At 36.8% G+C, this 27,170-nt stretch overlaps 1 protein-coding gene across 11 annotated transcripts in view; it reads left to right on the top strand.

Moving 5' to 3' along the window:
• The window catches only part of NUBPL (NUBP iron-sulfur cluster assembly factor, mitochondrial), a 530,407-nt gene that overhangs the window by 346,167 nt on the left and 157,070 nt on the right, over positions 1-27,170 (top strand). For 8 of the 11 annotated variants that reach the window (XM_067028607.1, XM_067028606.1, XM_067028608.1 and 5 more), the window contains one exon: positions 4,417-7,844. In XM_067028607.1, coding sequence (XP_066884708.1) covers positions 4,417-4,479 — 63 coding nt within the window. In that variant the 3' untranslated portion in view covers positions 4,480-7,844. Of the gene's footprint in view, positions 1-4,416; positions 7,845-8,700; positions 8,737-8,993; positions 9,249-23,451; positions 23,582-27,170 lie in introns of those variants that run through there. The other 3 variants (XR_010839581.1, XR_010839583.1, XR_010839582.1) reach the window with 3 other exon arrangements.

The following is a 27,170-nucleotide window of genomic DNA, read 5'->3' as shown; positions in this document are numbered from 1 at the left end:
ACTTGCCCAGGGCCAGTGTTAATAAGTAATGGAACCAGGATTTTAAACCACACCTGTCTGATCTCAAGGCCCTACTTCTTCACCAGTGAGCACTTCTGCCTCCCTTTTTTAATTGTTACCTCCCACAGATTTCCCAAAACAATGCCTTGCACACAATAAGAACCAAAAAGTATTTGTTGAAATGATACTGCACTGGCTGAAAAAATTCATTCTCAACAGTTTTGTGGAAATTGAAACTGTTAAACTAAGCACTTTTAGTGGTTTCTCAGCAAATAAAAATCTAACCATTGCTTTGAGTGTGATATATTGAAAGTTTAAGCTTGGAGATAGTCCATTAAAAAGCAAAGGTTAAATGTAGCAAATTTGATTATTATGGAATCATTCAGTATTTTGTGCAGTCAGATAGGTTTATGTCTCTAATTTAACATAAGTTAGAACTAAGATTATAGAACGATGGCCTCAGCTTGCCTTAGTGAGCTTTAAATTTTCAATGTAAAATATTAGGCTTTAAACACCTAGAAAATCTACTGGGAGATAAAAGATATTTATAAAGATGCATGTGTTAGCATACAGTATTTGTTTTTCTCTTTCTGACTTACTTCACTCAGTATGACAGACTCTAGGTCCATCCACCTCACTACAAATAACTCAATTTCGTTTCTTTTTATGGCCAAGTAATATTCTGTTGTATATATGTGCCACATCTTCTTTATCCATTCATCTGTCAATGGACACTTAGGTTGCTTCCATGTCCTGGCTCTTGTAAATAGAGCTGTAATGAACATTTTGGTACATGACTCTTTTTGAATTGTGGTTTTCTCAGGGTATATGCCCAGTAGTGGGATTGCTGGGTCATATGGTAGTTCTATTTTTAGTTTTTTAAGGAACCTCCGTACTGTTCTCCATAGTGGCTGTATCAATTTACATTCCCACCAGCAGTGCAAGAGGGTTCCCTTTTTTCCATACCCTCTCCAACATTTATTCCTTGTAGGTTCTGATGAACCTAGGGGCAGCACAGGAATAAAGATGCAGACGTAGAGAATACACTTGAGGACATGAAGAGGGGAAGGGTAAGGCTGGGATGAAGTGAGAGAGTGGCATGGACATATATACACTACCAAAGTAAAATAGATAGCTAGTGGGAAGCAGCTGCATAGCACAGGGAGATCAGCTGGTGCTTTGTGACCACCTAGAGGGGTGATATAGGAAGGGTGGGAGGGAGACGCAAGGGGGAGGAGATATGGGGATATATGTATATGTATAGCTGATTCACTTTGTTATAAAGCAGAAACTAACACACCACTGTAAAGCAATTATACTCCAATAAAGATGTTTTTAAAAAAAAGATGCATGGCTGAAAATCAGCACTTTTAGATTTAAGAGAAATATTTCTTTATAAAGTATATGTTATTTCCATTTTTAAACAAAGTCTGTTGTTTCTGTTAACTATAGTAGAGACTGAAACCATTTTTAGTTAGAGCATTATGATTAGAATTACTTGTATTTTGGATTGACTGTTTAATATGTAATGTGGTAGAAGGAGCTGGGCTTTGGAGTCAGGTGGACCCACGTATGAATGTTCTCCAGCCTGCTGACTTTGTGACTTTGAGCAGACAACTCCAATTTCTTCATCCACATTGAACCAATGGTGTTTATTTTACATAAGTGAGATTACTTATGAGATTACTTATACTAGTACTTGGTGTAGTATGTACTCATTAAAAACATATAAGGCCTTATTCATGTTTTGAGAGCTACTCTTTTTTTTTTTTTTTTTTTTTTTGCGGTACACGGGCTTCTCACTATTGTGGCCTCTCCCATTGAGGAGCACAGGCTCTGGACGTGCAGGCTCAGCGGCCATGGCTCACGGGCCCAGCTGCTCTGCTGCATGTGGGATCTTCCCAGACTGGGGCACAAACCCGTGTCCCCTGCATCGGCAGGTGGACTCTCAACCACTGCGCCACCAGGGAAGCCCTTGAGAGCTATTCTTAAAAGAAAAAAAAAAAAGGGCACAAATGAAATTTTAACAGTTTCCTGCTAAAATAAAGTTTAATTCAACTATTAGGGATCGAACATAGTTGTTGTTTTTTTCAGGGATCTGACATAGGTATTCTGTTTATTGACATAGGTGTTGAGTTACAGAGGTGTGTTCAGTGTGTACAGTTTCACTTATCTGTGCACTTAGGACCAGTGCGTGTATTTAAAAAAATTTTTTTAATATGTATCACCAATGAAAAAGTAGCATTCGAAAGTAGATTTATGTGTAATGTCCTTGCACTGTCAAGGTAGATCTTAAAGGTATTAAATAGAATTACTCTCTGATTAGTTTTTAAATTATATTGATGTTTCTAGGTTAAAAACTGGCAAATATTAAATATACAACTTCCAAAGAAAAGGGGTCAAGTGTATACTTATTTTTAAAAGTTAGTAGAAAATAAGTTAACATAGCTTGAATAAGAAATTAAACCAGGTCTTTTGGAGAGACCACAAAAACTTGATAAATACAAACCCAAATATATCAATTGTTAATATTATAAATAACCAATTGCTCCTTTTAAAGTCAAACATTTCTGACTATAATCATTGGATTTTTTTCAAGAAGTAGAGCCAAAATATAAGATTTAAAGTAGTAACGCGAAACATATATTTTATGTTTCAACAGTGAAACAAGTAGCATGGCAATATACATACAGACAACATACACTTAAAGGTTTGTCATTATTGTAATTAATATCATTTAAGATTTTCATAATGAACAATTTTCCAACATGTTGATTGAGAGATAACAGACATGACTGGCTTTTTTCACCACCCCCCGGGGGGGAAATGTAAGTAACCTTTTTTTCTTTTTAATGTATATATGTATCTATTCTTTTTCAAATTCTTTTCAGAATATTGGGCATCATTCCCTGTGCTATACAGTAGCTCCTTGTTTATATGTATATGTATACATACATATGTATCCACAGATACAGGTACATATACACACACACAAATATGTGTGTGTGTATATGCATTTTTTGTTCTTTCTTTATGATCTTAATATGTGGCAAATATTTAAGTTTCTGATGTGAGTTACAAATATGGGTTTCTCTTTGTGGTACAAGATTTTATATATATATATATATATATATATAATTATATATTATATCAAAATTCTTTTGTTTTTCAAATTGCTGATTTAATACATTATATCAACTTCATAATGTAAATACAGAGAGGTCTATATTAAAATATTTCCCCAAATGGAGGAAATATTTACTTTCAAGCATAGTTTTAAAAAATCAAGATGTGTGAAACACAGTTAAGCGCTTCATCAAGTCAGGGTAAAGAAGACTCAAACAGTCCTTTTACCATGCAGAGTCAGGGAGCTGGTCAGCCTGGGTTCAGAGCCCAGCTCATCTCACACTAGCTATGATGCTGTGGACAAGACTCTTCACCTTTCACAGTCTTGGTTTCCTTGTCTATAAAGTGGGAATGGTGACAGAATTTACCCTTAGGGTAACTTGAGGATAGTTGAAATAATACTTGGCAGATATTAAGTACTCAAGTAAATTTTAGCTATTACCATTACTTCCTGTAGTAGCAGTAGTAGTAGCAGCAGTAGTAGTAGTAGAAGAAGTAGTATGTATACAACAGTAAATATATAAATGTATAAATTTCTGGTTCTAGAAAATCTTAACTATTGTCTTACATTACTTTTTATAGATAAGATAGGAGAAATAAGTAGTATTTACATTTCAGTTGTTTAAAACTTTAAAATGCAAATGCCATAACCATTGTTCTAACTGGACTGTGCAGGCATTAGGTTAGTTGTGGCCCACTTAGCGCCTGGGAGCTGCTTTTCGTGTTCTGTTGTACTGGGGTCCCAGAGATGAAGAGTATGACAACTGATTCCAAGAATTCTTGCATGGTACTTAAATCTCACCAAAAGGAGGAGCCTAGGGGTGCTTGGTGCTGGTATTAGACACCATTGTCAGAGAGAATAAAGAAAATGCTTTCTGAAGATAAACATAGGGTGGTAATAGATAGCCTTTTCAAAAATGACTAATAGCCCTTATGCCAAAGAAGTTTGGCAGTATCTAACTCAAGATATCAATTTGTCATAAGAGGAATGTGTAAGTTTTCTGCAGCTAGACTGGGTTGCTAGTTTGCTGACATGGGAGTTAGAGTTTGAAAAACAGTAATTGCCGCTACTAAATATTTTTTTCGGAAAGTCACCTTCCAAATAATCTAAACCCCTTTCTCCCCTGCCCTACATGCAGTGTTCACAGCAGTATATTCTAACTATTGAGTTTCCTCATCTCTTTCAGCCTTTCTACTATTCAATTCAGAGACAGCTATGGCAAACGGTTTGTGAGTCATTTGATGTCTACTAGGGAGAAATATAGAACAAACAAATCTGTTCTTTTCCAGGCCAAAGCCTACCTAAGGATTGCTACCGAAGTGGTAAGAAGATTGCCACCACCTCCAGAGTGATTCCCCAGGTGTCTAGGAAATCCGCCTGGTGCTTGACAGTAAGACCTTTGGAAATCAGCAGTGTGGTGGTGAAATCTACAGAAATAATAGCAATCATAGTTGTTTTCTTGTATTTCTAAAGAAATAATGTCTTATCTTCAAATTTGATTTGCTAAACAATGACTTAACAAATAAAGTTTTTACATACTGATGCTTACTGCTACATTTAGGATATGTTTTTTGCAAGCTGTTGTGTACCAGCATCACAGAACTGCATTTTATTTTATTGAACTACCCCTTAAGGAATCATGAGTTTATATTACAAGCCCAACCTTCAGTTCAGGGGAGAACTGTGCTCTTTTTGCCCGACTACAGAATTAAAGAATTTACTGAATGTGAGTATGGATGTTAAGTGTGACATCTCTCCATCAGGCAGTTTGGTCTGGGTTTGAATCCTGCCTCTAGTACTATCTTGGGCACATTCTTGTTCCAGATAAACCTCTACTACTTAATCTGGACTAGACTCTCCCCTAGACTGAATAAATCTCAATCTCCAGGAGTGGAGTCTGGACATGTGTGTTTTTAACAAGATCATAATGATTCTGATTATGATGGCAATACTAATAATAATAACTAACTTTTATCAAGTGTTTTCTTGTGTCCTTATAGTTAATCTTTCATTCATATGAGTGGGGTACCATTGTTATTTCCTCTTTACAGATGGGGAAACTGAGATATGTGAAAGTTAACTGTCTTCCTAAAGGTTACTGTCTAGCAATTGGAGGTTTGAACTTGGGCAGTTGGATACTGGATCCTTCCTTTTGTACACCAATGGGCATTTGTTTATTTCAAAAGAGGAATAGGATTATAGTATTCAGAATTTCCTCAAACTTATTTGACCATGAACTCTCCCAACCTCCCCTTTAGGAACATTTCTTGGAGTTCATATTTCAAAGAATACACCTTGAAAAGCATCTTGTCTGGTTGAGGCTGAGAGAGAAAGAGAGAGAGTCAGTCAAGGGCTTCCCAAGGTTATAAACCTGCAAGTACTGGTAAGAGTCATTAGTTAATCCTCACTTACAAGGAGGTGGTCTGTGACCTTTGGCAAATGCCTGAGTTCCTTTGCTCTGTAGTTAAACAGCCAGAAAATTAGGTAAAGAGTTTCATGTCATTATAAACATGTTTTTGCACACTTATGCTCACATAAAAAACTGTGCATGGATGTTTATAGCAGCTTTATTTGTAATAACCAAACAACACAGAGTTTTCCAATGGGTGAATGGTTAGAAAAACTGTGGTATATCCATACCATGGAATACTACTCAGTGATTAAAAAAAAGAACAAACTATAGATACATGCAACAACCTGGATAAATTCCAGATAATTAGGCTGAATGAAAAAGCTAATCTGAAAAGGTTTTGTGCCATATGATTCAATTTATAAAACAGTCTTGAAATGACAAAATTATAGAAATGGAGAACAGATTAGTGGTTTCCAGGGGTTAGGAGGGGATTGGTGATGGGGGAGGGAATTGTGTTTGTGACTATACAAAGGCAACATCAGAAATCCTTGTGAGGATGGAAATGCTCTGTGTCATGACCTATGGATGTCAGTATCTTGCTTGTGAAATTGTGCAACAGCTTTGCAAGATGTTACCATTGGAGGAAATTGGGTAAAGGGCACAATGGAATCTCTCTGTATCATTTCTTACAGCTGCATGTGAAGCTACAATTATCTCAGAATAAAAATAAGAGTATAATTTTAAAAAGCAAATTTGCGCTGCTGTGTCTGAACTGAAATCTCCTGGACCAAATTATCCATGCTAATTAAAATCATGAATAAAAGTATTTGTGGACACACAGTAATCATCATTCATCACTCTGAAAAGGAAGTAACTTTAAGTTGTAGACATGTATTTGTATTTTATTGTCTTTTTGGAAGAAGGCCAATGTAGATAATCATTGAGTATTTCTAAATACGAAAAAGCAAGTAACAACCAAGCTTAACTTGACCTGGAAAAAGAATAATTTAAATAAGCTCCAGAGGTGCTTAAAGTTGTGTACCAGAATTTAATACATCTCATGGAGAAACAGGAAAGATAGACTTCACTCATAAATATACAACTTAGAGAAGATTCACATATATAATCACCTGCTCCCTTCTCCCTCACTTACTAGTCTCTGCAGATGCTTCCAGGAAAGCCACTGAAAAAAAATGTGGTTGGGGTTTATACCCAGATTTAAAAGTGGAGGAGGGGAAAGTAGGTTTAAGAGCAAGAATGAAGCTTATTCTAAAATTTTTGCCCCTGGTAGCCTTTGCTAAGCTTCAGAGAGCTGACTTCAAATACGCTATCAAGTATAGTTAGTCTGCCTGTTGCTAGGGGTAATATTTATTCCTCATTCTTCACATTCCCACAGAGTGTAGAGAATTTCCATTCCCCTGTCCAGGAGGGAAAGGCAAGCTTCCCCACTCACTTCATCCTGGGGAAAGAGGAGTGACTCATGGGCAAATTTCTTTATATCTATGTTTCTTTGATTTCAGCCAAATCCTGAGCTTTCTGAGGTAGGCTACAGGAAAGCCTGAAGCTGTCCACCTCTACCTTGGACTTGGGTGAGCAAGTCCATCTAATTTAGAGGTAAGGTATTTGATAGCCCATTGTGGTCACATACCCTCTAATCCAGCTTTTTGTCAGTAATAAAGCTAATTTTTTTTTGAACCATTATCTGGATTCTATGTCTCTCAGTTCCAAACAGGGGAAGAATCCCCCCAACCAGACTCCAAGGAAACACAAAATACCTTTCTAGTATCCTATAAAGTTAGAACTGAAGAATATATTTCAGATAAGTCTACCACTCTATTTGAAGCACCTCTAGTAAAAAATAAGTTCATTAATGGCCAGAAGTTTTTTTTGGGGGGAGGAGGGAAAGTGAAGGGAGGTTATTATGATGTATACTACATATGCAGTAAAGCACAGAAGACATAAATATACAGGTCAATTAATTATGTACAAAGTGAACACCCATGTAACTACCAACTGGGTTAGGGAGTAGACCACAACAAGCATCCCCAAAGCCCCCAGTGTTTTCCTTCACAATCACTATCCTCTTCTTCCCTTACAAAGTTAACAACAAACTGATGTTTTAGCACCTAAGTCTGTACCTTAAACATTATAGTTTTGACTATTTTTTTGAAATTTATATTAAATGGAACTATACAGTATTTTGCTCTATATTAACTGCTTTTATTTTGCTCTATACTGACTGCTTTTGTTCTGTATTATATTTCTGAGATACATGTCTACTGTTGCATATAACTATGATTAATTCATATCCTTTGCTGTAGAGAATCCCATTGTTTGAATAAACAACTTACCATTCCACTGTCTAAATGGATATTTGCATTGATTCCAGTGTTTTACTATTACAAATAATGCTGCTCTGAACGTTCTTGTATATATTTTCTTGGTGTTCATGTGCTTGAATTTCTGCCGAGTTATTTCTGGGAGTGGAATTACTGGTAGTTGTTTAGTAGTATCTCATTGTGGTTTTAACTTGCATTTCCCTGATTACAAATGAAGTTGAGCACCTTTACATACAGTTATTGGTTAATTAAATATCTTCTTGTGTGCAGTACCATTCAAATTTCTTACCCATTTTTCTAACGTGTTGTTGGAGCATGTATATATTCTTATATTGTTAATATGAATCCTTATCAGGTCTATGTGTTGCAGATATCTTTCCCCCTCCATGACTTGCCTTTCACTCTCTTAATGGTATCTTTTGATAAACAAAGGATCTTAATTTTAGTGTATTCAAATTTATCATTATTTTCCTTTATGATTGTTGATTTTTTTATATAGACCTCAAAGTCATGAAGATATTACCCTATATTAACTTGTAGAAGTGATTGAGTTGTTTTTCCTTTTATATTTTGGTTCTACTGTCCATGTGGAGTTGGCCTTTTAGTTATTAGGTAAGGTGGGTGTAAGTTTCTCACCAGGTGGACATCTAATTGTTGCTTGTGAGACTGTGTTTCCCTCCACTATTCTGCAGTATGCCACCTCTGTTGTAAATTAAGTGTTTGTGTTTCTGTGGGTCTGTTTCTGGGCTTTGTATTCTTTTCCATTGGTGTATTTGTCTGTCTTTGCACCAATACCTCACTGTCTTGTTTATCATCACCTTGATGTTCTTCAAGAATATTTTGGCAATTCTTGATTTTTTGCATTTCCATATAAATTTTAGGGCCAGCTTGTGAAGTTCAAAAACAACAACAACAGGGCTTCCCTGGTGGCGCAGTGGTTGAGAATCCGCCTGCCGATGCAGGGGACACGGGTTCGTGCCCCGGTCCGGGAAGATCCCACATGCCGCAGAGCGGCTGGGCCCGTGAGCCATGGCCGCTGAGCCTGCACGTCCGGAGCCTGCGCTCTGCAACGGGAGAGGCCACAACAGTGAGAGGCCCGCGTACCACAAAAAAAAAAAAAAAAAAAAAAAAAAAAAAAAAAAAAAAAAAAAAAAAAAAAACAACAACAACAAAGTACTGGAGAGTTTCAATTTTGCTTAGGATGGAGAAGACTGGAAAGAACATCGTACCCACCCTTACAATAAGAAAAAACTGTATGATCTACAAAATCAAAACTTTTAATTAAACTGACCAGAGAACCTAAGTTACAGTGCAACGTAGTAGCCTGAAATGTAAGGAAAGACAGAGCCCTCCAAGGAGAGACAGGATGTAAGGATTTCCCCACCTTTGGCAGAGCACAGATGAAAGACATCAAGCTCCCTACAAACAGGTAAGACAAATTCAGTGAAAAATTTTTAACACATTGCTAAAAGTTGAGTGTGGATAACAGGAGAATCTAGAACCCCTGGAAGCTACTAACAGAAAGGGAGTTTACACCCACTTATAGGCTTTTCTCTATGGACTTCACTGGGTACCTAAGAGAAGATTTGAGCATGGGGTAGGGTATTGAAAAAAGCCTTTCTTAGTGTATAGGCCTGGAGGAGGAGAGCAGTTGCTTCTGTGAGAAAAACAGAGCCCTGCCTGACCTCCCTTCCCTGTGGAACAAATACTGTAAGTCACTGGGGGTGGGTAACAAATCTTGTTGTCATCAGATGAAGACCCATTCTGACTGGGGAGACGAAACAGAAAAACCCTCTATTCCTAGGGGAATAGGAAGAAAAAGACATCCTGGCCCCAGGGACCATTAAAAATATCCTATCCTTGAGGAGGAGGAGGACCACCAAGAAAGCCCAATGACCAAGGCTCAGGGACATAGGACTTGCCCAAAACTGAGGCTGAGCCAGGACAACTAGGAACCTACTGCCCCACAGCAAGCTAGCAGGCACTAAGTATCAAGCAACAGCAGTCTACTATTGGAGGAGGGAGCAAAAATGTGAACAGAGAAGGTCAAAAGCTAAGGGTAGAGCAGGAGCAATAAGAAAAAATCCTTTGGCAACCCTATCCTTCAATTTAAGCACAAGGTAATACCAGAGAGATCTGAAGCCAGTGGTACACTTTAACCATAATAACAACAAAACCTAAATAAGATCAACTTCTGATGAAATTGACTCAGTGCTGCACCTTAAGTTTCTAGCAAAATAAGAGGCATGCCCATTTTCAGCTATAAATGCTATTTACCTTGGTCTTTACTGTCCTATTCGTGATAACTAGTATTTAATGAAAGAATTATAGAACATAAAAAGTAAGAAAAATAAACCCCCTACTTGATAGACAAAACATTTAACAGAACCAGACACAGAGATGACTCAGATGTTGGTACTATCAAATAAGGACTTTTAAATGGCTAATTAGTATGTTAAAGGGGCTAATGGAAAAAGTGAACAACAAACTTGATTAGATGAGGAATTTCACAGAGAGATGGAAACTATAAGAACAAGTAAAATAGAAATGCTAGAAATTTAAAAACACAGTAACAGGGAAGAAGAATATCTTGGGCTCGTTAGTAAACTTGACACAAATGAAGAAAGTGTTGATGAACTTGGAAGATAGGTAAACAGGAAGTACCCAAATTGAAGTACAAAGAGTATAAACAGTTTAAAACACGCATACACACAAGTGCTGGGGATAAATTGTATCTCATAAGGAGAATAGGAAGAGAGGGACCTTGGGACAGAAAAAATATTTTAAGAGCTAACTGCTAAGAATTCTCTAAATAAAATAAAATTTATTAAACTAGGGAATTAACGAAACTCAGAAAGTTCCAAGTGGGATTTTAAAAACCTAGATATATCATATTAAAACTGCTGGAAAAACAAGTATGAGAAAATCTCAAAGGCACTCAGTGAAAACAATTCACACTTTTTTCGGACAAGAGCTAAGAGAATTCATTAATAGCAGACTTTACTATAGTAAATGCTATATAGGAAGTTCTTCAAGCAGAAGGAATAGAACACCAGATAGAAATTTTGATCTGTACAAAGAAATGAAGATCTCTGAAAATGGTTAAAAATAAATATTAAAAAATACTTATTGACTTGTTTCTGATCATTCTAAAAGACAGTTGACTGCCTACTACTACTAACATGTTTTAAAATGAGGTTAAATAATAAGCCAGTAGTAGAGATAAAATGGAATCCTAAGTACATAATCCAAAAGCAAGCAGAAATCGAAGTATAAAAGGAATGAAGAACAGAATGAATAGAAAACAGCTAGCAAGATGAGGATTTTAATCCAAACTTATTGATAATTACAATGAATATAAATGTTGAAAACAGACTAATCAGAGCTTGTCAGAGTGAATAGAAGAGCGAGACCCAACTCTATACTGTCTAAAAGAAATTCATTCCAAATATAAAGACACAAATAGATTAAAAGGAGTAGATAGAAAAGATATACAGTGTAAACATTCATCAGAAGAAAGGTGGAGTGGCTATAGTAGTATCAGGTATGGCAGATTTCAGAATAAGGAACATTACCAGGAATGAAGAAGGATGCTCACTAAAAAAGAAATAACTTTAATGTCATAAATCACCAAAGGAAATGTATGTTGTAGTTGTAAATTGACAAAGTAAACTCCAGTCCCACATGCCATCACTGGCAAAATCTACCCAACATTTAAAAAAGGAATAATGCCAGTTCTACACGAACTCTTCCAAAAAATAGAAGAGGAGGGAGCACTTCCAACTCATTTTTTGAAGCCAGCATTATCCTGATACCCAAACCAGACAAAGACAGTACAAGAAAATCACAAATACTCCTCGTGAGCATAGATACAAAAATCCTCAGCAAAATATTATTTAATTGAATCCAGCATTATATAGAAAGGGTAATGCATTGTGACCAAGGGGGTCATTTTCCTGGGAATGCAAGGTTGGTTCAACATTTGAAAATCAATCAGTGTAAACAGCAGATTAAAGAAAAAAAGAAACTGAAGAAGGACAGGCCAAGGAAGAAGCACCATATGTTTCTCTAAAAGATGTAGAAAAAGCGTATGACAGAATTAAACATTTAGGATAAAAATTCTCAGCAATGTGGGAATAAAAGACAACTTTTTCACTCTTATAGAAGGCATCTACAAAAAATTTGCGCTTAACATCTTAACTAATGGTGAAAGACTGCTTTCCTCCTAAGAAAGGGAACAAGGCAAGGTTCTCCAGGCTCACCACTTTTATTCAGTATTGTACTGGAGGTCATATCAGTGCAATAGAAAAAGAAATAAAAGCATACATATTGGAAAGGAAGCAATAAAGCTGTGTCTTCACAAGTAACATGATTGTCTATGGAGAAAATCTCCCCAAATATACACAGAAGTAACTAGAACTAATAAGTAAATTTATTAGAGTTGTAGTATCCAAAGTCAATATACAAAAATGAATTTTATTTTTATATATTAGCAGTGAACAATTGGAATTTGAAATGAAAATAGTACAATTTATAATACAAAACATGTAATATTTAAATATAAATCTAATAAGATATGTGCAAGATCTGCTATGCTGACATACAAAACACTAATAAAAGAAATCAAAGAAAACTTAAATAAATGGTGGGAGATATCATGTTTATTGTTTGGAAAACTCAGTATTGTTAAGATATCTGTTCTCCCCAAATTGATCTATATCCAATGCAATCCCAATCAAAATCCCAGGAGTCTCGTTTGTTGAAACTGAACTTGATTCTAAAATTTATATGGTACTAAGAGGGTCTAGGAGAGCTGAAACAGTTTCCAAAAAAGAAAATTAAAGTCAGAGGACTTACACTACTTGATTTAAGATTTATAAAGCTACAGTAATCAAGACAGTGTGGTATTGGTGTAAGATAGATAGATCCATGGAACAGAATAGAGTGTTCAGAAATAGACATATACAGATACGACAACTTGATTTTCAAGAAAAGTACCAAGGAAATTCAATGAGGAATAGATCATCTTTTCAGCAATTGTGGTCAGTTAGACATCTTTTTACAAAGAAATGAACCTTGCCTTGTACCTTACACATCTGCAAAAATAAAATCAAAATGGATCATATACCTAAATGTAAAATCTAAAGCTATGAAACTTCTAAAAGGAAAACATAGGAGAAAAATCTTCATGATCTTGAGTTAGGCAAAGATTGCTTAATTAGGGCACAGAAAATCACTATAAATCTATAAAATAAAAAGTTAATAAATTGTACTTCAGAAATTTAAAACAGCTGTTGGAAGAACATAATTAAGAAAATTAAAAGGAAATTTACAAACTGGGAGAAAATATTTGTAAAACATATGTGACAAATAATTTGTATCTAAACTATATAAAGAACACTTACAACCCATTAATAAGAAGACAAAAACTCCAATTTTAAAATGGGCAAATAATGTGACTAGAGACTTTACCAAAGAAGATATATCATTGAAAAGTAGCATGAAAAATACTCAACACCTTTAGTCATTAGGGAAATGCAAACAAAACAAAACAAAAAACCCACAATGATATACCACTACACAGTTATAAAAATGGCTGCAATGAAAAAGGCTGACCACACCAAGTGTCGATGATGATGTGACTCCACTGGAACTTTCATACACTGTTGGTGGGAATGTAAAATAGTACATTTACATTTGGAAGACAGTCTGGCACATTCTTAAAAAGTTTACGATGTACTTACCATACAATCGAACTCTTCTGCTCCTAGATATTTATCCAAGAGAAACAAATATATATCCACATGAAGACTTACATACAAATATTCCTAGTGGCTTTATTTTATATTATCCAAATGCTGGAAAGAACTCACATGTCCACCAAGAGGTGAATGGATAAACCAAATTGTCTGTAACTAAGCAATAGAATACTTCTTAGCAATAAAGTGGAATGAATTATTAAATCTTAAAATGAATTATTAAATCTTGAGAGTAAATTATTAAAATGAATTATTAACTCTTAAAATAATAGTGCTGAATGAATGAGGCAGACAAAAAGGGTACAACCTGTGTAATTCTATGTACATACAATTATAGAAAATGCATACTTTACTAGACAAAGTGGATCAGTGGTTGCCTGGAGATGGGTACTGGGAGAGAAAGGGTATGGAGAGAGAGACAGATTAAAAAGGAAATGAGGAAACTTTGGGAAGTAATGGAACGGTCATTAACTTGATGATGGTGAAGTTTTCACAGTTATATACCTAGATCAAAACTCATCAAGTTGTGTACTTTAAATATGTTCAGTTTATTGTGTATCAGTTATACTTCAATAAGGTTATTAAAAAAAGAATGATGTATTCATGAATTACTTTCTGATATTGGATTGTACTTTTCAGAATAGTATTTTTATAAGAAGATAACTCTTTTTAAATACCTGAAATGTCACAGTTTCCATGTATAGTTGTTTTCAAATCCCTTTTTCAAAGTCTCTCTTTGTTTTTTTAACTAAAAATACCTTTTTGAACAACTAGATGAGCATTGTCTCTTCCTTGTGCCAGTCTGAGTGACTACTGATGTTTGGAGTTCAGATGGAAACTTGAAGCATAATCAGTTCAATTATTTGCTTTCTTTTCTTACTTTTGCCATGTCTGCTTGTATGACCTGAAGCAGCAAATTGTTTTCACATTTAAAGCTATTTAAAAATAATTTGACTTAAAGTCTATATAGAGTATAGTATAGAATTTGGTCATAGACCACTTTTCTAATCAGAAATTCTTATTTGAATAATAACATTTAAACCCAATCTTCAGTTTAAAGTATATCAATGCTTTGAAAACCTTGTTAAAGTCTGAAATTAGATGGCCTATATAAATATTGATGTGCCATACTTTCAACTTATTAATTGAAAAGTAGCTGACTTTTATTCCCAGGAATGTCAGGTTCATAACAACAGATAACTTGATTAATACATAAAGGATGTTTAAAACAAAAGAATATCCTTTAATTTAAAAAAAAGACAAAAAGTGGTTGTGTTTTTGAACAATTTTGCAAACTGCTTTCCTACTCTTTATTATTTTTAATCTTCTGTAGATATTTTAAAGTTCTGTAGTTGTTATTTTTTGTTTTAGCTCATTTATACCCCATGCCTTTATTAATTTTAATACTGTAGGTTAGTTTGGATCTCTACAATAACATCAGTTGTCTTTTACAAATTGAATGTATCAAGCAATAATGATTTTTTTGTTACTTATTTTGAAATATAAGATAGGAACAATAAATTATCTTTAACTGTATCTGTTTCAAGCATTAAAAGAACATTTTGTAGAATATGGGTGTTGGAGCTGTTGAACTGTTGTTTAAACATTTCTCACACTGTGCCTAATGGGTTTAATTATGGTTCACACAGTTGTTTCTTTATCATCTCTTCAGATGGAGGACTATACAGATACATTGTAAACCACCATGAGAATGTGTTATTAGGCTGTCTTTGCGGATGAAAGTATTTTCTAATTATGTTGTAAAAGTTCCTTGCAAATAAATTCCATTAATTACTGGCTTTCTCTTGTAGTTCACTAATCTAGTTACTCACTGAGATCAAGTACAAAAGAAAGCCAACATATTCAAACTAAAAGGCCTTATTGTGACTGGACCTCAAGGTCAACAATAGTGATTAGTCTAAAATCCATCTAACATTGAGAAGAACCAATCAAAAATATTTCTTCAACTGTTTCCCAGCCCATACTTGTCCATAGGGAGCTTCTACTTTAATTGAGGACACTAAACTATCACAAAGTAAATGTTAAAATGAATAAGAGCCAAACTCTAAGTACATTAGAAGTTTTAGGGAAATGGGTTGGAGAAAGAAGATCTGGAATCAGGTTTGAAGAATAGGGGGTTAAATAGGAGGAAATAATATGAGCAAAAAAATGGGTGTAAGTGGGCGGAATATAGTGTCTTCCTGGGGAGCTGTGGGAAAACTAGCCTACTTAGAGATGCAGTTTTTTATTTGGATGTCATGGGTAATAGGATAATAGGATGGGAAAAACTGATCAGATTATAGAGGGCCTTGAATGACATGAAGTGCAGTTCGACCTTGACACAGCAAGCAGTCATAAGATTTTAAAAATATATTTTTATCTACAATACATGTGTTCCAGACAAAATTTTAAAGGTATAAAAAGACGTTCCATGAAAAATAATTCTCCCATTTAATAGAGCCTAACAAACTGATTTCAAAATTTACGTGAAGAGTAAAGATCCAAGAATAGCTAAGAAACTCCTGAAGAAGAAGAAAAATAAGCAGGAAGACGAGGAGGCCAACTTTTCCTACCAGATATCAAGACACTATAAACTGACAGTAATTAAGATAGTGTTAATAAAAGATAGAAAATTGACAAATAGAGAACCTAGAAACAGTGTGTGCATATTTGAATATTTGATTTACAACAAAATGAATATTGCAGATCATTGGGGAAACAGTGCTGGGACAGAAATAATTGGATCCCTACCTTATGCCATATAAAAATCAATTTTAAAAGTAAAAATTTTAAATTTTGCAGAAAATATAGGACTTTGTGACCTTAGGAGTGAAGAATCTCTTAAACAAGATACAAAAGGTACTAATCAAAAAAGAACAGGTTGATAAATTTGGCATTACATTAAAATTAAGAATGTCTCTTTGGTAAAGGACATCATATAGAAATTGAGATAAATTGTAAACTGAGGAAACATATTGCAGCGCCTATAACTAGTTAGTTATTCCTAAGAATTCAAGAATTCTTACAAATCAGTAAGAAAATTTAAAAAGGATAGCTTAATTGAAAACTAGGCAATAGAAACAAAACAGGCATTTCACAGAAGAGAAAACATGAATGGCCAGTAAACATAAGAGAGCAGCTCAGTCCCAGTAGTAATCAGGAAAATACAAATCAAAACCAATGAGGGCTTCCCTGGTGGCGCAGTGGTTGAGAATCCGCCTGCCGATGCAGGAGACACGGGTTCGTGCCCTGGTCCGGGAAGATCCCACATGCCGCGGAGCAACTAAGCCCGTGAGCCATGGCCGCTAGGCCTGCGCGTCCGGAGCCTGTGCTCCGCAATGGGAGAGGCCACAACAGTGAGAGGCCCGCGTACCGGAGGAAAAAAAAAAAAAAAAAAACCAATGAGAGGCCACTTATACTCACTGGATTGTAAAAATTAAGAAGCCTTATAAACCAAGTATTAGAAGGGACATATCGTAGACATTGGTGGGAAAACGGTAAACAACCACTTTGAAGAACACTTTGTTATAATATTACAGTCACATAACCTACTACTCTGTTCTTGGTATTTCCTAGAGGATTTCTTGTACATATGCACCAGAAGACATATAAGAGTGTTCATAGCAGCACTGTTCGGAGTAGCAAAAACCTGAAAATAACCCAGATGTCTGGCAATAGAAGAATGGATAAATTCATTGTAGTGTAGTCACACAGTAGAATATTCTGCAGTGGTGATAATGAATGAACTACAGCTACTTTTAAAAAATGGATGGATCTGAGAAACAATGTGCAAAAATGGCAAGTTACAGAAGACTTTACAGTATGGAGATCCTATCTCAGCAACACCTTTGCAAAGACATCTTATAAAGCTCAAAAACAAGCAAAACCAATTTCTGATTTAGCCGTATAAACATATATGATAAAATTTTCTTAGAAACTCATAGGAATGATAAACATTAAAATCAGGGAAGAGTTACTTTTAGGGTGAGAGACAGGGGAGTGAGGCATGAGAGGTAAATACAGTGTTGGTAAACTAGTTTTGTTTTTTTTTTTTTAACTTGGGAGGATGGGTGGAGTCACTGATATTGTTTTGTTTCTTGTACATATTCACTTGTACATATTCTTTTGTGTGTATGATGTAACCTTAAAAATATCATTTGTAGAAAAAAATGTATTTCCTCCTCCTACTCAGTCAACCACCCATTTCCCTTCCACAGAGCCTTGTTAAATAAATTGTGGAACATCCCTATAGCAGAGTATCATGCAGCTTTTGAAAGAGGATAAAGCACCTCCATGTGTTCTGAAATGGGATGATCCCTGGGTTATGTTGTTAAAAGAAAAAGTGTATGTGGAAAGCTACAACCTGCATTAAAACATACACACATGCATATGTGTTTGTGCATGCATGTGTCAGCTATCTCAGTCAGGTAATGAAGAAACTGGCTCTCATAAGTTCTTGACTCTGGAAGTGACTTATGGAAGCCATATTTTTAAAAGGTTGATCCAGCCACATGTAGGAAATGAGGGCCGTGGTGATGGGCTGGGGGTATGAGGGAGGGGAATTCAGTAACAAAATTGGGAAAATAGAGAGACCAGCTGGAAAACCATCACAGGAAGAGCGCCCTAAGGGAACCAGGGCTGGAGAAGGGTGATGGAAGAGCATGAGGAAGTGAAATGTGTATTTTGGCACCGTAAATGATTTAGCAGTTCATTCTGCCTAGTTGCTGTTGCCAAAACCCAACAGTCTAAAAAGTCATGTGAAACTACATTTTTAATCTATTGAATGCAACTTATTTTATTATCCTATTTATGACCTGTTAAATTCAAGGTGTGGTCATGGAATGTCACAGTCCAAATAGATGGTCTTAAGAAGATTTTATGGAATCACCTTTTACATTAAAGCCACAGAGGGAGAAATCTCTACAAGGTCTGAAGTTCTTCCTGATTTACTCTGTATAAACTATATTTTGATCTTTCATCCTGAGAAGGACTTAATTGATAAGTCTATGGTGGGATTATACAAATGTTTGCCTACTAATGTGCCCTTTGTAGCAATGGCAAAAATACCCTCCTAACTGGATATTCTAAGAAAAAGTACTTTTAAGGCAGAAAGTATTATATTCTCTTGATACCTATAATTAAATTTAATGAAAATGTTATAAACTTTTTCTTCTGCCCAATCGCATTATATGAGTTTTTGCATATGTATCGTATGTATACACAGTTATGAATTGATTTTTCTTAAATTGCCCCATCCATGATTGGCATGCCCATATTTTTACCAATTTTTAGTGGAACGTGCTGGTAATCTAAAATAAAATAGTCCCATCCACTTTTTCTTCTTCCCCTCTTATGCTTCTTTTCTTCTGCACTTCTTGCCATCATTACTCTTCTTACACTTGCTGTTTTAGCCAAAATGAAGCCAGGAGCTAGTTGTGTGTAGACATATTGATTGTAGTGTTGTGTGTGTGACTCTCTGCTGTCCTGTTTTCCTGAACCTCTGATGGAGTCATCACTCTCGCCAGTACAAATCAATTACTTCTTCTTGAAGTACCTGAGTCTTTGAACATCTGTTGTCCTTTACATCATTGATGGGACTCAGAAGAGATTCACTTGAAGTTTTTTTTCTCTCACACCACAGGGATTTTCTAAAACTTGTGTTATTTTCTGTGGCCCAGAGATTGTTTCATTTTCCTGCAAGAGGAGGAAAAAAAAAGGGATCTAAGTGCTTCCTGTGATTGCATAAAGTTTATTTTAGGAACAAAAATCTGTGCTCTTTTTTTTTCTATTACGCCCAATTTTCCTTGCTGAAGAATTTATAAGGAATGTTGGGTGATGTTTGCTCCTTTTTTGCACCAAGGAAATGTTTCTTTTACTGATTAGAAAGTTTTAAAATAAATATCCTATGACCCTCTAGTTAAAATGTTTTGTGGAGGGAAAAAACATTGTTCTAAGTCTATCTCTTTACTCTTAATTAGCATTCAGACTATTGCTTGAAACAATTAACATTATTTAGTCTCCCTCTGCACTAACCAATTTTTATAAATAGTATGCATAAAATCACCAATAAACAAAAATATCAAAACTTTTTATTAGTTTATGCCTTTTTATGGTGAGGAGAGAGTTTTTACTGTCTTGAATTAGTAATTGTTTTCTGTTGAACCAGGAGGATTTCTTATCCTTTCTAGGGAGGAATTTTCATATAAACAAGCTTTTTGTATTTATCTAAAGCTTCCAATTTTACAATGAATATAAAAAATGAAGATTCATAATAACCACTTCCTGTTAGTAAAGAATAGGACACAGGAGCTATTTAGTCAAGTTGCTTTTTTATAAAATGAAATATTGAGGGCTTCCCTGGTGGTGCAGTGATTGAGAGTCCACCTGCCGATGCAGGGGACACGGGTTTGTGCCCCGGTCCTGGAGGATCCCACATGCTGCGGAGCGGCTGGGCCCGTGAGCCATGGCTCCTGGGCCTGCACGTCCGGAGCATGTGCCCTGCAACAGGAGAGGCCACAGCAGTGAGAGGCCGGTGTACCGCAAAAAAAAAAAAAAAGAAAAAAAAGAAATATTGAAAGGATGGGAAAATACACCATCTAAGTGTTTAGGCTGGAACCTGTATAATCCACTTTTATTTCTGAATGATGGCTTTATTGCCATGCTTTGGGGAACACTTTAGTGTCCTGAGCTTTTAGAAACAAGTGTGTATGTGACTTGCTTGTACATTTTCTGAGACCATATTTTCCAAATGCAGAATAGCTGCTGCCACTTCAGTTTTGGTTTCACTTCACAACTCTCTTAATAAAAATCCTTGTTGCAAGCTAATTTTCCTTTACAATTCATAGCAACCCTAACATGCTACTATTTTAAACAATAAATGAAGGAGTTATCAGTTCCCATGTAAATAAGAACATTAGTCACCATCTCCGAAACTGGTTTGAGGAAGGGGGAGAGGGTAGATTTCCTGATGATGTGAGAGACCTAACTGTGGGAATAATTCCTTTTGGTAGTCAATTTATCTGTGCAGGAAAGTAGCTTACCAACATGAATTTCTTTCCCTTTATTTTTTCATATATTGACAAGCCTAAGGTACCAATTTCCTCGGGTAGAAGAAATAGGTTTGGGAAGTTCAATAAATTTGCCTAGGTAAGATTGTCAAAGAAAAATAAACCCAAAGAAACTCAGGAATCATGATAAGCTTTTATTAGCTGGAACAGTCCATAGTATTAAGTGGATATCAACTGATGGAGGTATGATTCTACTCACATTGCCCTACATTACCCATCAGAATTTCTTTGCTTTATTGTCTGGAATACTAGATATGAATTTGAAGGGAAATTGTAGTTGAAACAACTATACCAGATAAATTAGAATAACCGTAAGTGACATTCTTGTTGAATTAAATATTAGTGAAAGTATAATTTTGACTCATTTTATTCATTTACTTTTACCTTCCTCTGAAAGATTTATTTTAGAGCTTTAAAGAAATATTTGCTTTCTCGCAACTCCATTGCTCTTTTTAAAGAATAAAGACTGGGGGAAGGCCTCGAGAGAGGTAGGCATCTGGGAGGAATAAGGAGGTTGCCTCTTGATTTCCCCACTGTGGAGGGTAGTGGGGAGGAAGTGTGGAGTGCTTGAATTGATTAAGTTTGCTAGGCCATCTGGTCATCAGTAAAAGGCTGTGTTTTCAATTTCACAGTGAATGAGGAGTTTATTAAAGAAGGAGAGCATTTAGTTTAAGAAAGCAAGGAATCATATTTTGTGTCTGCCACTAAGAGCTTCAGCTTGCTTAATGTAAAAAGAAGGGTCACCTGTGGACGACTCTGCTCATCAGTGTGACTCTATAATGATGCTGTTGTCTGTATTACTAGGGAGAACTTGAAGACAGTGGTTTGGGAAGATGAGCAAACATGCAAGGGTGGCTACTTGGAATAGAGTTATTCCAGTCCCCTAAGGTCTCTCCCCACCACCATACAATCTTTATGGAGGGAAGAAAATGAGCCAAAGGGGTGAATTTTTCTCAGGCCAAAGAAAGAAATCAGAGCTCCTGGTTCCTTAAAGTTTACTGCCAGAGTCTCTGATCCAGGTATCAGTTGGAAAGCCATGAATCAAGTGTAATTGATTAACATCCATCCACTCTTCTATTTATTGAACTACTTTATGCTTTAAAAGTTAAAACCAGGCTCATGTTTTATTTACCACTTTTTAGATAAAGTACTAAGTTCAAGAGAGGCTATAGGGGGTAAAATCAAGAATAGGAAAAGAAATCAAGGCAGAGGGCATGTCTCTGCACTAAACAGTGAGATTCTAAGTCTGGCAGTGGGCAAGGGCCTGCAGATAATGAAGAGCTTGGAGGTGAGTCCATCTGTTGCCACCTGTTATCATCTTTGCAAGTAATTAATACAGTTCTCTGATGCTACCTGAATTATCAATAAATCTTGAAAGCTCAAATCCTGGGTTGTGATCTGGATTGATCAGCCTGAAAATTTTTAAAGGATGTGTGGAATTTGCAGTTCCACAGAAAAGTGCAGTTTGTTTCATTCAAGGTACAGCTAATTACTGAGTATAGGAAGAAATTTTCCTGACCTTTTAAGAGACTGTTGCCCTGATGGTCTTGGGTTTATTAGGCGTGCTTGTCAAGGTGAGAATTCTTTTTTATTTCATTTGAAGCTGCCAGTATGAATGGGGTGGGGGGAGGGGGGAGTGAATTGCCCTTCTAAGAAGGGCAAGAAGAGTGGAATGTGCAAAGGCTTGAAGACTGAGAGTTTAGTCTTCCACACCACAGATGAGAAAGTCAGGGTGGCTGAGGCTGGGCTGGCCTGGGGCTGAGCAGAGGTGAGCCAGCAAGGGGCGAAGGGCCAGGTCATGAAGGGCTTCCTGCCATTCTCTAGAGGTGATAAGGAGCCATTGGAATGTGAGCAGGCAGCCCTCCCTGTCTGCGGGCACCCTGGCTCGCAGTCTTCTCTCTCCATTCTCCCACACTCATTGAGTGCACTGCCTCAGTGTGCATGTGGGCAGACAGCCCAGAGACGCACCTGCACCTCATTCTCTGCCTCCACTCTCCTGACTTTGTTCTCATTCAGATCTGCTCTGCATCTGAACTCTGAAACTCCCCTAACTGTGGATTTAGTAATTTACCATTCTTTCTCTTCCCACATTCTGTTACCTTTACTGAACTTGGCTCACATGATGATGGAGGTTGGCAAGTCCAAAATCTGCAGGGTGGGCTGGTAGGCTGGAGACCCATGGAAAACTCTGATGTTGCAGTTCAAGTCCAAAGGCTGTGTATTGGCAGAATTCCTCCTTGCTTGGGGGAGGTCACTGTTTTGTTCTATTAAGGCTTTCAACTGATTGGCTAAGGCCCACCCACATTATGGAGGGCAATCTGCTTTACTTAAAGTTTACTGATTTAAATGTTAATCTCATCTGAAAACACCCTCACAGAAACATCCAGAATAACATTTGACCAAATAAATGGGCACCATGGCTCAGCCAAGTTGAAACAGAAGTAACCCTCCACCTTCTTTTCTTCTCCAATCTAGACCTACACAGTAAATGTTCATTTGCTTCTCCCTCACTCCCTTATCTTGTATAACCACTGTACCCTACTTTGTTTATGGCAAAGCTTTCATCACTTCTGCAGTTGGCTCCCTCTCCTCCTGAAACTGCTCAACAGCACTGTAGGAAACCACACACTCAAGTGTAAGGCTGCTATAATAGATGTGTGGTTTCCAGCCTGAACGGGGTCCCCAGGGTTGCTGGGTGCTGCTTGTGTGTCCCTGGTCAACCCCCTTTCCATTCCCACTGAGGCTATTTCAGACATCTACAGTTCTGGGGAATCTCTTACCCATCCCAGTCTCTCTTCCTCCGCAGATGAGCTTACCTGTTACAACACAGTGGAATCATGGATTTTGAGCATGAACCACCTCAACTTGCTGCTCTGCTCCCTGTCTGAACCATCTGAATGATCTTGGCTTGCCCAATAACAGAATTCTCGGAGCAGGTAAAGATCCCAACAGGCATTCACACTTTGTCCTCAGAATTCACCCAGAGCAACTCTGCCTCTTCTCACTTTTGACTTTCCTGGTGCTTTGACTCCCTGCCCCACATCTCCATTCTCTAACTCATTTTCTAGCTTGTCTCTTTAACCAGCGGCTTAGTTTGAACTCAGCTTGCTGGCTTTGACCTTCACACTTCTCAAGGTTACATGTTCTGGTGGCTGCTATATTCAGGGAGGAAGGAGGTGGCAGTGGCTGGAGAGGCCTGCATTCAATTCCTGTCCCTGGGACTCCACTAGACAGCACGGTAGCAAGAACTGCAGAGTCTCTCAGGACTTTGGTGGCGTCACATGGAATATGACATCCTGTAGTTCTCACTACTAGTCTCTCAGCAGCCAGCCAATACTTGCAGCAATTATCAGTCTCCAAGGGTACTTCCTGACAGCTTCTGGTGTACCAGTGTACCAAGAAACCATTGAAAAAAAGTATGTCAGTACAGAGGATCTCTGTGGAGGGGGACATGCAGTTTGAATCTCCTTCAGACACACATGCTCCACCCACATAGGCCGGAAATGGTTAGCTCACTACCTAGGACTCTTTGAAGGACAGAGAGCATTACCACCTCCTCCTGACTTCCCCTGCCTCCTCACGGTGGTCCATTCCATCTTTCAACTTGCCTCACCTGCTAAATGTCCACTTTCAACTACTATATCTGACCCAACAACTCAGGGTGGTAAATCAAATAGGATTTAGAAATGGTAGGACATGGTGTCTAGATGTGGTCGGGCAGATGGCACCAGTCATGGAAAGATGGCAGTAGGAAGAAGAGCAGGGTATTTTAGGAGGAGAATGATAACTGGTTTTGGCCATGTTAAGTCTCAGGTGCCTGTGGAGCATGTGTAACCATTGTTACGTCTTGAGGGGTATTTATTAGTCCTTGATCATAGAGCCTGACTTACTCACTTCCCTCAAGGCTACGTGAGTTCACATTTCATCTTATAGGTTGCTAAAGCAAAAGGAACAGTACTGATCACCTAATCCCAGTCATTTAAATGAGGTGATTTATTATGTGTAATTGAAAAGACCCTGTTACAGCAGGAATTAACTACACACATCAAAGATAGGTCCCAGCTTGTGGCAGTGACAGCCATCTCTCAGTTTTTGTCCTGTAATCTCGCGTCATCTTTGCCCAGCAGTTGGTGGTCTGAGGTTCATCCCTAATGAAGAGACTCAGGTGCTAGTGAGCCAATAGTGAAGTATTGGAATACACCTCTGTAGTTACTGATGGCCATTTTATTCTTTGGGTCAAATGCATAGTTTCTGCAGAACTATTTAGGTTTCTCAAAAGGACCTCTGCATGTATATTCATCAGTTAATCTAAGCAAGTAATAAAATTGCTCCTTCAGGTGCTAGCCAGCAAGCAGAGAATGTAGTGAGGACAGCTCCTAACTGCACTGCTAGCATCTGGGAGGATCAGAATTGTCATCTGCTATTTGCAACATTGATTGGCATTAGAAACAGGCATGAAAGAAAACATTTGCTGATACAGTCTCCTGAGTATCTCTAGATGGAGAAGCCAGCTCATTTCCCGTATAAAGGCCCACTCTTAAAAGGCCAGTTCATGAATTCATGATGGCAAATGCTGTGTGTGTGTGTGGATGTGTGGATGTGTATGAGAAGACCTTGCAGACCTCTTTACCATCAGAACGATAGTGTCAGGAAGGCAGCTCTGTATCCAGCCTGGAGCTCAGAAAGGAGACTGGGCTTCAGATAGAGCTTTGGGAGTTATTACACACTGGGGGAGGTTGGAGCATTTTTTTCTTTCTTAGGTACCTTTTGTATTCTTCAGCTCCCAAATTCCTTAATTTCAATATTAGAAATTTATATTCTCCTTAACTGTGCAAAGATTCAGCAGACATGTGACTCTTTAAGGAGTATTGAGTTTTTCTTCCATTATCACAGTGTGAACAACCACTGCTGTAGTGTATAAGTAACCTTTTTAAGTGGAAAAATAAAGGGAGGGAACATTGTCAAATTTTAAAAGAGGAATATTTTTAAACTATTTTTATTAATTTCAGAAAGATTAGAGAGGTTTCTAAATGTCTCACAAGAAGGAAATCCTTGAAAAGTTTGCAGTCACCAAAAAGAGAGTCAATAGAATGCAGAGAAAAACGGACAAGTCAATTGTCCTACTTTTTAAATACTAAAGTAAATCTAGAGGCGCACCCAAGTACAGAAGTACAGAGAACTAAATGAATGACTGAACAGATGAATGTATGAGTCAGTAAGTTCTCCTTGAGAGTAAGTTAAGCTCTTTAGGATGTCCCTTATCTTTCTCAACCTACTTACAAATGAATGGATGTTGCTTCTGTAGTGCCCGAGGGTCTTCCATTACGTCTAATCCCAAAGTAAAAAATGATAGGTCCAATATCCCTATTAATTCATTAGTTAATGCTGCATTATTTCATCAAGTGCCACCAAGGAACTGCTGTCAGTCACCCAGTTTTCTTTTCTCTTTTTCTCTAATGTATAGAGCTGCTCTAGATAATATATGCTTTTGATCAGATTATACTGATCTGCAAGAGAGGTAGTGTCCCTGGGCCAGGAGACCAAACTTTCAAGGTTGGTGGCAGTAGATCTTACAATGATGAAACCAAATATGTTTTGCTGAGAATATTGATAAAACCATTCATTTTGACTGAGGGCTCTTCACACTGATAGATGGTCAAATACAAGAAGCAAAATAAATATGGATGATCCTGGCATTACTGCTGCTGGCACTTTTTTATTACTTTAATATTTTTCTGTGGAGTCACTAGGTGTGTATGGGTGCCAAACTGCATTTAATTTTCCTGTGCCTCCCAGAATTGCAGTTGTTAGTTTTATGTACTAATTCTTAAAGGAAAAGATATTTTTCTATAAGAAGATGTGGTGCTTCAACTAGATAATGACTGCTGATTTCTAAATACATTAGTTTAATGAGAAAGGCAGATTACTTGAAATTTGGAATTATTGAAACCTTCTTAAACAAAATTTTTATAATTCCCTGCCTTAATAAATTATATTCAGTATAGTCTTTTTATTTTCCTTTGATTAATCTGGATTTTTGTCTTGCTTCAGGGTATAAAGGATCATTTATACTTCTATTATTATTTATATATACATATATATATATGTATATACATACATAGAGGGAGAAAGTAATTTCCCTCTCTTTATTTTCAGGGTCTAGCCCCAGAATTGCATTTAAAACTATAGCTAAAATCCTTCTTTGTCCATTTGTTTTCTTCTGGTTGTCTCTTTAATCCAAGGGCTAACTGATTACTGCCCCAAATTCAGTTTCAGTGGGAATTTAGTTATTTAAAAGGTTTTAAAATCACTGTTGATCCTTTTTTCAAATTTCAGTTGGAAGTTGTACATTTTAATAAGATATGCTTACATTGCTGACTAAGCCAAGCAAATTATTGTCCCCTGAGTTCTAGAAGGCAAGTATTTTAAAGCAAAATCCTAAATTAGATTACCTTAGATTTGCATTTATCTGCTGGTGGAATGCTATAATCATCTCCAGTCTTTCTCCTAACTCTTCATTCATTG

This window comes from Kogia breviceps, chromosome 3 (genome assembly GCF_026419965.1).
Source record: "Kogia breviceps isolate mKogBre1 chromosome 3, mKogBre1 haplotype 1, whole genome shotgun sequence".
Lineage (NCBI taxonomy): Eukaryota > Metazoa > Chordata > Mammalia > Artiodactyla > Physeteridae > Kogia > Kogia breviceps.
The sequence above is the reverse complement of the archived record's forward strand: the minus strand, read 5'-3'. Positions and strand labels throughout refer to the sequence as shown.